The 12,393-nt window shown below is 37.5% G+C and overlaps 1 protein-coding gene across 1 annotated transcript in view; it reads left to right on the forward strand.

Annotated features, from left to right (window-relative positions):
- Positions 1–10,546, forward strand: part of LOC107046377 (43 kDa receptor-associated protein of the synapse homolog) — a gene marked incomplete at its 5' end in the record, with an annotated part of 41,039 nt that extends 30,493 nt beyond the window's left edge. The window contains 7 exon segments of the mRNA XM_015268986.1: positions 1,319–1,465; positions 4,637–4,796; positions 4,882–5,082; positions 5,203–5,301; positions 6,130–6,321; positions 6,616–6,815; positions 9,922–10,546. Coding sequence (XP_015124472.1) covers positions 1,319–1,465; positions 4,637–4,796; positions 4,882–5,082; positions 5,203–5,301; positions 6,130–6,321; positions 6,616–6,815; positions 9,922–10,120 — 1,198 coding nt within the window. The 3' untranslated portion in view covers positions 10,121–10,546.
- Positions 10,547–12,393: the final 1,847 nt, after the last annotated feature.

Genomic DNA, 12,393 nt, shown 5'->3' on the forward strand with positions numbered 1-12,393 from the left:
TTTTTTTTCCCCATTTCTGTCACCTCCGAGGGTTTCATTGGCATCAGGGGGTCAATAAATACAGAATCAACGTTCACTATTTTTTATTTAAACACCGCCTGCAAACGGGGAGATGAGGGTGGCTAAAATATATTCTGCAACCCTGTCTCCTCGTTGGCTACAAATTTCAACCCTCCGCATACATGCCTTCCCCTTCACCCGGTCGTAAAATCACGCGTTCTCGGTAGCATCGAGGAGGGCTTCTCAGGACCGAAAAGAACTGAGGATTCGAATGGTCTCTGGAAAAGTACGTCGCAGAACTTATTCGGACTTACCAGGTCCATTTAGGTCTGGAGAGATCTTGAAAGACCTGTGTACGTCCAATCAGAACCAAATCCTCGACTCGGGCTTACAACGGGGAGCTCCAGTATGGAAGCGACCTAGCCCCGATGATGCAGACTGAAATGTTTGCGAAACGTCGGCAAGAAGCTGAATCTAGACGCGACATCCATCCGGAAGCTATAATAAATAATAATGTTATCCGCGAAAGTCTCAAAACTCAAAATAATGCATTTTCTTTGCTTTAGAACAATTCGTTTCTATTATTTCGGTAAATTTCCAATTAATATTCTCTAAAAATCATTTGAGACCCTTCGGTGGAGGATAAAGCCACCAGAATTAGAAGAATAAGAAGGAGAATAAGAAGAAGAAGAAGAAGAGACCCTTGAGGGTGGCAGAAACTGGGTCAGTAGCAATGACTGGGGCGTTGGCGGTAATTGAAGAAAAAATAGGTTTCATTATCTCTACAGTTGCGTAAAATCCAGTGATTTCCACATTTACCTCCGAAAGGCCTGTGAAAAACGAAGAAATACCGAGTCAGAACCCGTAAATTCAATACAAATCCAATCACACTAATGACTAACACCGGGTAATTCTAGGATGGTTACAATTTGTCTCTCAAATCTCACGCGGCGTTGAGTTTCATTAGAGCAACTCCACCCATCCGCACACCCACACAATGCAAAACAGTAAGCGCATAATTTATCCAAACCTAGTGGGTATGACTGGTGCATATCCGCAGTGTAAAGCAGGATGTGATAACCCAACCCACCAAGTCCTCGTAATCCGAATATCATGACTTGGGGCTTTTGCGGGGTAGCTCCTCCATAACGAGACACAAGAGGATTCTTGACAGTCTGCTGAGATGCAATTGCTGACATTAGTATACTGAAAGCCACATGACATCTCAGTGTTTCTATTTGCATGATAAAATGGAAAGGATTTACACGTGTATTTTCAGGAATTAAATTTCTTCATTTGGGGACTTTACCATTTTCAGAGACAGTATAGACTACGCCCACAGGCAGCTGTGCATCTCAGAGGAGCTGGACTCACCGAATATGAGAGCAGAGGCTTATTTGAATTTGGCTAGGGCGCATGAGAGACTTGGCGCACTTGATAGAGCACTTGCATATGCAAGACACAGGTAAATAAATTCAGTAATTATGTGGTGAAATGGAATAAATTTCACTTTGAGATCTGCTCTCTTTTAAATCTCGGACGCCGTGAGTGTGAGGGGAGTTCTCATGAGAACCTTCCGTGGAGGGGAAATTGAGATTTAGAACAGAAGTTCTCAAGGATATGCAATTCAGTAGCGCAGTGGCAAAGGGTGATGAGTTGATTTTTTAATGAATTATTACATATCTCTTATAAACGATTTGAGTAAAAAAGAAATTAACTATACTTTTATTCAAGTGAAAAACGGAATAAGTCCTGGCTTTCATTCTTAACTATCATCCTGCGAGCTAAGTCGACTTATACCGATATGAAAAAATTTTCGAACGAAATAAGTCGACTTATACCTTCATTCTCCTTTTAGGGATACTTTTCATATTAATTTTATTGAGAGAGAGAGTTGAAAACTCCACACCGTGTCCCATTGGCGGAAATTTTGACCACTTTTTCCTGAGGTAATCACCCGCACGGAAAATTATTTATGTGGAAGTAGAATAAAAGTAGAATAAAAAAAGGTTATTTCTTTTTTGTAAAATATAATTGGAATTAAAAAAGTCTTTGTAAATTCCGATGACATGATAGCACTCCTATAACTTAGGAACTAAATATTTTTTCATTTACTTTATGAGAGATATTTCAACTTGGAAAGGCGCAATCACTGGAAAGGGAATCATTCTCGCGTGAATGATTGGCTTCCCAGAGCAATTATTCTTTGAAACTTTCGTATCTCTAAATGAAACAATTGCTACCTCAGCAATTATCAGCTTGCGATTTTTTTACTTTAAAACAAGACCCATTTGATGAAATGTTCGTTTTATAGGCGCACTGAGGAGATTGTGCCCCTCACAGTATACCTCTACTCAATCTCGACTCACATACGTATCCCCTCTGCCCTGAAGACGAAAAGCACTCTTTGTTTATGTCCATCATTCTCATAAGAACCTTTTAGTACCTCCTATTCCGCTCCACAAAAGAAAGTTAAAAAAATCCCCTATCTCCATTATGTTCGGTAATAATACCCGGAAGATTTGAAAAAATATCGGATATTTCTCGAATATTCTGTTCAGTAGCAACGAGAAGGAGAATTTTGCAAAAGCAGACAATTTTGTGTGAAATTTATCCCGACCGTTGCAATAATTTGATACCTTTATTTTTTTGCAAATGAAAACTTCAGGCAATATCCGTAGAATTTTAAAGATCGAGGGGCATTCCGAGTATAATTTTCGTCACGGCGGGCGCAAAGTGCATATTTTCCTTCCGCTTGGCGAGAGGGAAATCTGCCTTTGTACCTACGCTGTGCGTCCTGACCACGGGAGGTCAAATAAAGGCCCCTTACCCACGTGCCGTTGCCCCACCCTAGTGCACGTGGGCCCGACTCCTTTACACTGAGAAAAAAATTATTTTTGCCAAATATCCATTTACTAACTTGAGAGAAGCATTTATTTTTTCAATACTGTATTTCTCCAGTTGAGTCATTCCCAGGTAATCCCCACTAGGTTTCAATTGTGACAATTATATTGCTTTAATTAAAAGATGATCATATTAGTTATAATCTTGAATGCACCTCTCAATAATTATCAACATTAAAAAATTAATGGAAATTCTTTCCTGTAGAAAATGAGAAATTTAGTAAAAATGAATAATCTTTGGAGGAATTGATCCAAGATCATGGGCAACATAGTCCTTCTCTAGAACAACACGATTGTCATGATTGAAATCTAACCAGACTCGCCTGGGAATGAGCCGGCTGGAGAAATACAGTATTGAAAAAATAAATACTTCTCTCAAGTAAATGGATATTTGGCGAAAATAATTTTTTTTTTTCAGTGTATTTTCTCTCCCTGGGTAGTGAATATACTATTCTTCAATTCTGATTTTGGCTGAGCAAAGTGCGGTATTCATGGTTACGCCACTTTTTTCACTAAAATGTGGGGAATATCTGTCAAAAGGAGGAAAAACAACTGCTAGACTACTGTGGAATTGTCAGTCTGATAATTTACCCGTAACCCCGTGACTCATCAGCTGTAATACCCCAAGACCTTCAAAATTGTGGGATATTTTCCGAAAGTTTTGTTGCATAGTAACAAGAGGGATCAGTTTTGTAGATTAGAGTTCCGAGCGCGAAGCACGAGGAGTTTTATTGCAAAACTTATCTCGAACGTTGATACACAGGGAAACATGAGGGAAATATCCGCAGGAGAGAAATATTCAGTAAAAATTACGGAACTCACAACTCGCTCACCGATTACGGAATCGACTCAGAAAATTTAAGTGACGGTATGGTAATTTTTCACAGCAGATTCCGATAAAAATTACCGAACGCTCTGGAAAAATTCCGTAACTGTTCCGTAAAATTTCCTACAACCACATTTCGCTCCGGAATTACGGAAAAAATACGTAATTTTTATTGAGTATTTCTCCGTGCGATAAATTTTGAAGGTCTACTAGTGGTATTCGGAGGGTAATTTCTTCAATAATGATTTCTGATTTCGGCCGATCAGAGTATGGTATTCGGGGTTACGTGACACGTTTCACCAAAATGCGTAGAATATCTCTCTGTATTATAAAAATCGAAATCAACTTCTGGTGATAAAAAATTGGTTCTCAAAATTAAGACTCCGAAATTAAGGGTCATGAAGATCAGAATAAAGGCCACAAGGGTCAGATTAAAGGTCACAAGAGTCGGTTGAAGGGTTCAATTAGGGATACAAGTGACAAATTAAGGATTATGTGAGTGAGATTAAAGGTCGCAAGATGAAAGGTCTAAATAAGGGTCACAAGGGTCAGAATAAGAATCCTGGGGGTCATATGGAGGTTGGTGAGCGGAGCGAGCAGGGGGCGAAGCCCCCTAGTCTGCCTGTGATAATTTCCCTGTGGCCGAGTGAATTATCAGTCTGAAACGTGTCACGTGACTCCGAACACTGCACTTTGATTAGACAAAATCAGAATTGAAGAAATTATCAATTTAATACCGAATCGGGAAGTACTTCACGTCACCAAATACTACACTCTAATTATCCAGGATCCGACCGCCTAGAATAATCAGAAATATTCACCAAAACCACCATCAGACTTCACAAAAAAATTCGATCGAGATTTACACGCCTTTCTGCAATTTCAATTTGCTTTCATTTTCAATCAGTCTTTACAACGAGTGCGATCAGTGTGCAACCGCTGGATTAGTGCATTTGACGGTGGGCCGGGTCCACCTGGAGCTAGCTGGATTCTGCAAAGCGCTGGAAGCTTTTCAGAGAGCTCACAAAATTGCTCATTCAATTCAGGATCCCTCATTGGAACTTCAGGTACACTCATAATCCCTTCAAATCTCCACTTCTCCCATTTTAGTGAAATGCACACTAAAATATACGTTACCTTATCAAAATGAAGGTCTACGTCGGGCTATCCGAGCTGTTCTGTCGTCTCCAAGACGCCGACAAGAGTGCTAGATACGCAGCGAGGGCCTACGACCTGTCTCGGAGTTTGCAGCTCGGTGATTTAAACTCGAGACACCATCGAGCTGCACTACTGCAGATGGCAACTGCTCTCAGGAAGAAAGGAGAACTTGGTGATGCTCACGATTACTGCTCGGTAAAGTTTGAGAGGGGATACAAACAGATAATTAGTCCCAACTCTTATTGATTCAAATGGCTGTTGCCGCAGGGAGAGGAATTAATTGAGAACTCATTGAGATTTTTTTTCTCTTTTCAGGAAGCCACCAGATTGTCTCTCGTTTCCGGCGATCAGGCGAGCTACGCCAGGAGCATTCGGATAATGGGTGACATTTACAGAAAGAAGTCCGATATCAATGTACGTTGGTCCTTGATTATCGTTCAATAACATCATTAGCTTCTTCTCTGCTAAGAATTTCGAGAAACTAGAGAACAATTTTCGTATTGGAACACGTACGTAATTGGAAACATTTGACAATGTTACCAATTAATTTTCACTGAATTTTCTGCGCTGTATTTCTTGTGTTTTTGATTCCAAAATGAAAAGAAAAACCAATTTAACATTGAAAAAACCAATAGAATTTTATGAAGACCTGGTAAATCCTGGTAATTTTTGGCATATTTAATTTCAACTGAAATTGCGGGAAATATTGTCATTGAAAAATTAATTATTCCATTGATTTTCTGATGAAATTATCTGAAAATCAATAAAATACTTGATTTTTCAGTTAAATTATTCCGTGAAAATTAAGAAAAATCCGAGAAATTGAGAAAAAAATTGAAAATTTATGTCATTTTGTTTCTGAACATGAGTTCCATTGAAAATTCAATGAAGTTGCGAAATTTCCATCTCACTCCCACTGAAAGCTCATGAATTTCCTTCAATTCTATCTAAAGCTTGAAATTTCATGACCATTTTTCCCTTAAATCCAATTCAATGTCACTCTCATGAGAATTACTATCATATTTTCAATGAAATTTCAAACAATTTCTAACAGTGTACACCAGCTCTTCTATTGAATTTTCCCATCCACGAATGGATGAAAATAATTCTCTAAATTCTCTTCACTTCACCTTTCGTTCAGCACCTAGTCACCATCGAATTTAGCCTTCAGTTTCACCCAGATATAATAAAGTTTTGCGAGACCTACGACAGCACCTCGATGTGAAGTTTGACATTCTCCAGAAAGCATTTCGTCAGTACGAGAGTGCAATGGGTTCGGCAGCAGCAACAGGGGACCGTCTGTGCCAAATGGAAGCAATGGATGGTGCTGCTAGGTGCCTGGAGGCCCTCAGACTCCAGCACAAGATATGTAACTGCAGGCCATTGGAGTTTAACACACGACTTCTCGAAGTTGCGAGTTCCGTTGGTGCCAAGGTAAGTGCACAACACAATTTATCAATACGTGACAATCAATCCCAAGTTTAATTGTGATTGTAACAGAGTGGGATAAACTATGGTTGTTGAGTTGAAGTTTTGACAAAGCAGTTTCGCTCGAGAGAAGGTGGAAAAATAAATGAGGGGTGTAGAAAAATGTGCCACGGCCAGTGGAAAGATATAAATCGGCCCGATTGTGTCACGTTCAAGTGCCATATCCGTCTCCCTCTCGTCTCAACTCCATGGGGGCTAATATTTTTCTCTTTCTTCCCCGTTTTTTATGTACACGTTAAGCTTCTAGTGAGGACGGTGCGATGCCGACTATCACGAATCTACGGTTCTTTGGGGGATGAGGAACAAAAAGGTCATCACGAGAGAATCGCTGCTGCTACTGAAGAGGACTTGGAGCTCAGATGCGGCGGTTGTAATGAACCTTTTGGCTTGGAGGCTGACTCCCTTGAGGCATTACCTTGCTCACATATACTTCATGCCAGGTATTGTATTCTCTCGCTTTTATCTGAGGAAAATAATCCATTCGCTTTTGATTTGAAGGAGTTCTATCTGTTGAGAATGTATAGGGGGTCTGGTACTTGTCGTCCCTATATCAATTTGCAATTCATTGTAGTCTTTTACATTCTTCTGGGCATATGATACTGTCGGAAACAATTTTCGTAGACGAAACAAAATTTTGGGGAATGATATTGCAGTAATTTTCAGGAGAGGGAAATTGAATTCGATTAAAGGGGGAAAATCATGAAAGTTCAGTTTCAGGCCCGGGTGTACTATCTTTCGAATATTATCCGGATTTTTTTTATCTTTCGTAATCCAAAATTGTCAATTGAGTGGTACATCATGTAGAAATTCCCAAAAATTATGATAGAATGATAAAAAAAATAGAAAAAATTCTGAACTTTTTCAAAGAGCGTTTTTAATTGAGATTCAGAATGCGTTGAAAAAAGTGGAAATTACAAATATCTGATTCGCTGCGGCTAATTATCTATTAGCTGTCATTTTTCATGGTGGATAAGAAAACACTAACTCCTCCACTCCTCATGGGAAGGGACAGCTAGGTATCTCAATTTTCAAAACAGCGGTAAGTAGTCATCTGCCATTTTTATGTGATAAAAGTGTGATTAAAAAATTCTCCAAAATATTACACCTTCTTCCAAAGAGCCTTTTCCGTATAATAAATGTCTCTGTGCGGTGTGGGAAAAGATTTACGAAATCAGTCTTCCCCCTGCATGATATTGGGTGACAGGCCGCCATTTGTCACCGTAAATCAGATACATTTTTCAATTTCTTGTTATTCAACTTATTCTGAATATAAATTAAAAATGCTCTTTGAAAAAATTAAGAAATTCTTCTACTATTTTTTGATTATTCATTCATAATGTTTCAAAACTTCTGCATGATGCAGGACTTAATTGACAATTTCAAATGACGAAAGATGAAAAAAAACATCGAGATAACGTTCGAAAGATAGTACACCCGGGCCTTCAGTGATTATTCTCCCATCTGAAAGTACTTAACATTTTACCGTTACATCTAAGTTAAAAGTACGGGTGTGACGATCAAAGAGTACAGAAATCCCCTGATGAGGACTTCCCTGGGAGCCAAACCATTGGGATAATTTAGACTTTGAGAAGTTCTTAACTTCAACTACCCTAAAATTGCTAAGGACCACTTAGGCCATCGTTAGAACGTCAACAATCATGAAATAATTAAGATTTCTAGAATATATAGAGTGACGTCAGCATCTCCTTTAGAATTTTCGGGAGGATATGGAATAGAAAATCAGGAATTCAATGGTACAAAAATGATTAAGCTCCGGTAATAGACTTTCAAATGGTGAGCGTTAGAATTTTTCAATACATCAGCCAATCACGTTATTATTGACTGCCGCCATGATTGGGAACTGTAACGCAGCTATCAATGGGGCTTGATGTGATACTTAATATCGCTCTTCATGTTGATAAACTTATCGGTTTGATTGCTGCAATGAGCATCGCTCAAATTGTAGCCCATAATGTCGCCAAAATCATCGCAGCCAATATCGTCATAATTGTCACAATACTGCCGCTGTACATCATGGCGACATGGCGATGGCCTGCCATGGTGTTATTGACTACATGATTGAAAATTTATAACGCTCAGTATTTAAAAATTGATTATCGTCATTTCATAATTCTTGTGCCATTGAATTACTGATTTTCCATTGTATACCTCCTTAAAATTTGGAAGCAAAGTACTGACGACACCTTGTATGTACCTGAATTTTATGATTTCTATCATTTTCATAGAATAATTGAACTAAAATTCACTGTTATTGAGTTCTTCTATTCTCATGTGTTGTTAATAAAGGCACTAAGAAATATTTTCACGAAATTTCTATTTTAGCTATTTACTTTACTATTTATTATTTACCTATATTTTAACTATGTACTATTAGTACATTAGACCACTAAGGCACAAATTCCGTTTTCGACGAACGTGAAGTTTCTGCACTTACATTATGCCCGCGTGGTCTATACTTTCATGTCACACCGTGCAATAAAAAATTTCACAAAAAATTCACCGTATTCGGAATTTAGGAATCTACCACGAATTCATTTTTTTAAGAACATCGTACACTGAGAGGAAAACGACAAAGTTCTCAAACAAGTCTTACTTGTGCCAAGAAAATAGTTTTTTGAAAATTATCAAAAAAGGATTTTTTGTGCCAAAGATGCAGAGAGTGCGCCGGAATGAAAAATTTTTGTCGCAAAAATAGATCCAGTAGTTGAAAAAAAATTGCATTTTCTGTACACGCAAGAAATGTTATTTCTAGCACTACTCCTTCGTTATTCGATACTTCCATACGTATGTTGCTCCCGAAAAGTCTTTGTTTTATGCGAAACAAGGGATAGTAGTTTTTTGTTTCGGCTGTCCAATAATCACAGACAACAAATGAACCCTTCACTGAAACAATAATAATGATATGATAGGAATCTTGTAACTTAGGGATAAAATATTTGTTGATAAATTGTCCTCTATATAAGATATTTTCACCCTGAAAAGGTACCGTCTGGTGTGAATTATCCGTCTCTTGGGCCAAATATTTCCTTGCTATCGAAGGCAGAACAATTATTTATGTTTGAGACTTTCAAACTCGAACCAAACAAATTCTTTTTTGGCAATTTTCAACTAGCGATTTTGTTGGCCCAAACAAGACTTGTTTGACAACGTGTTTGTTTTTATCTCAGTATAAGAACCGTGTTCTCGGAACATGGAAAAATCAAGTTCGGGTGACCCATAATTCCCGTTTGGCCTATACCTCACGTGCTAGAAGTCCGCATTGCATTATTTATTATCTCCTAAACTGTGTAGTACCGCCAGCTAGAATTTTTTTCAATATCTGGGGACTATTATAAACATCAACTTTTAAAAACATGGGGACAATCTTTTAAAAAACGTGTCTTCAAGGGATATACCTTAAAAGTGCAATGGACGAATCCGAATTGGCCTAAAAATTATTGGAAGAATCACTATAGTAAATCGCTATAAGAAATAATAACCCTATTCAATTAATCCCCCATTTCTTCTTATCGTTCTGATTTTCAGATGTGCTAACGACATATTGAAAAGGCGCGACAAGAAGAAAAAACGTCTCTGCCCAGATTGCCACAAATCCGTGAGCTCCCGTCTGTATTTGCACTGCGAGGACCCGCACGACTTGAATCAGAGTTCCTTGAGCTTGGCCTCGCTGCGCGCGAGTAGCCTGGCGACCCTGGAGGATTGCCACGCAACAAGCAGTGTTTAAACAAAAAAATTAAGTTTCACAAAACGCGACATGAAATAAAAATCGGCTAAAAGGATTGACTAAAACACGGAGTATCGCGATGGACTTTAATCAATTGTTACTACACGTGATATAATAATTAGGCTCAGTTAATGAATAATAAAGTATCAATTTGCGCGAATATTGGTGAGTATTTTCAAATGATAAACAATGTTATCGAAATACCGCACATAGAATTTTGTTATTTTCCGATCGATGCTGATCCGTCTTAGAGCTTATAACCTAAAGAAGAATAAATTCAACGAATGAAATCACGTGAAATTCATTATTAGTATCTTCGACAGATATATTTTGGTGTATCTGCACGCACAGCGAGAAATTTTATTCACTCAAGGGAACAACCGCGAAAAAATTTCATGGAAAAACTTCGCGAATTCGCTAGAAAATTCTGTTGGAATTCTATTAAAATTTTTATTAGCTTTTGGCCGATTCTATTGAAATATTCCGCAGCTTATTTGCGTGTTCTTTCAATAGGAATGTTCAATGGAAAATATTCTGGACAAGAAATCTGGTCTACAGAAATTTTCTGGTTCAAATTTTTCAAGTTTTTTTCGTTTGTTTTTTTTATGAAAAAACAAGTGGAAAAAACTTGGAAAATTCATGTCTAGGAATTCCTGTAGATAATGGCTCATTAGAAAAAATTGCATAGAAAGATGAAATTCTACTGATTTTTTCTATAAGATAGTTTCTATTGGATAGCGGAGGGTAGGGCAAAGCGGGCCAGGCGGGCAAAACGGACCACTGACAGAAAATTGATAATTTTTTGATTTTTTTAATAGTTTTTGCTTCCAAATGGAACCAAAAACAAAAATTCAAAATCATTTGTGGTTTGAGGTGATTAGCAAATCTGATCAACGTGCGGTTCAACGACACTTCTTGTCTATAAAACCTCTGTGACGGTTATGATCCTAAAACTCATTTTTAATTCAACAGATTCAGTGTTCCTGATTTGAAGGAAAAAAAAACACAAATTACCAATTTTCTGTCAGTGGTCCGTCTTGCCCTAGGGTTCGTTTGCCCCTACCCTCCCCTATTAAAAAAAAAGTCTATTGTACATTATAAAAAAAAACGCACAATGAAGCTGGGGAACTATTCAATAGAATCGGCTGAAAATTAATAGAATTTTCAATAGAAGTTCAATAGAAATTCCACAAACGTTTCTGTCGAATTCGCTGGGTTTTGAATTTTCTCATGTGTGAAGTCCTCGAGTTGAACAGCATCTCCTGCAGTGCGTGAAATCAACTAAACGATTAAATTGTGTACGTGAGGGATAACAAATTTTAGGCATTGTTGACCGTACATTGATAATTGTTAAAGAATCATAGATTATCGTAGAACTAAGACAACAACTAAAAGCATGCACTTCCTAGACTCCAGAGCTGTCTTTCCATTGCGTTAAAAATTCTAATTATATTTTTATCTAGTCAATGAATACTCTTAAAGGTGCTACAATGTAATCCAAGAAATAATGGAGTTGAACCCATCTTTATGGATTAGTAACATATTTTTGAAAAAAACAAACTTTGTCGTGCACAATCTCAGAAGCCATAATTTTTAATATTTTTATTATGATATCCTGCTTTTAACATTGTCGTTTACCTTTGTACGTGCCAAAGAAAATTCATTAAATTAAACGTGAGAAAAACTAATTAACTCAATCAATGAAATATGAGAAACCTGCCAGAATGTTGATATTAATTAGTACGAGATTAATTCTTGGAACTCAGTCTTTCATTTTTTGGAAAATCAAATGACTTGATTTTGTGTAATATCGACTTATCAAGAGTAATTAGTGCAACTGACGTATTATTGAGACTAAAAAGAATGGGAAATGATTTCTTATCAGTCTTATACTCACTGCCGTTATTCATTTACTGAGGGGGACATCAGCCATTCCAAATTACCCCTCCCCTCCCCTCCCACCGCCTTCCCTCCTTTGTGTACCACAAAACCATTTTGTCATTAATTAATTAATTTTTAATCAGTTACGAAATATTATCACAAATTAATCGAGTTTTTTCCAGTATAATGTTAAAATCGATTTTATCGATGACTGTTTGTTATTACCCATCCCATTGGACTGATGTTCCCCTAAAATTCAATTAACCCCAGAGATAAAAGGAAATGAAAAAAAAAACCGTTAAATTTTTTTATGAAGATTTAGGAAGGCCAAAGGCCAAAATAACATAATGAACGATGAGATTAGTTTAAATGTCGACGCAACGATTAGGAAT

The sequence above is a fragment of the Diachasma alloeum genome, unplaced genomic scaffold (genome assembly GCF_001412515.2).
Source record: "Diachasma alloeum isolate Michigan unplaced genomic scaffold, Dall2.0 Dall_scaffold_01345, whole genome shotgun sequence".
Taxonomy (NCBI): domain Eukaryota; kingdom Metazoa; phylum Arthropoda; class Insecta; order Hymenoptera; family Braconidae; genus Diachasma; species Diachasma alloeum.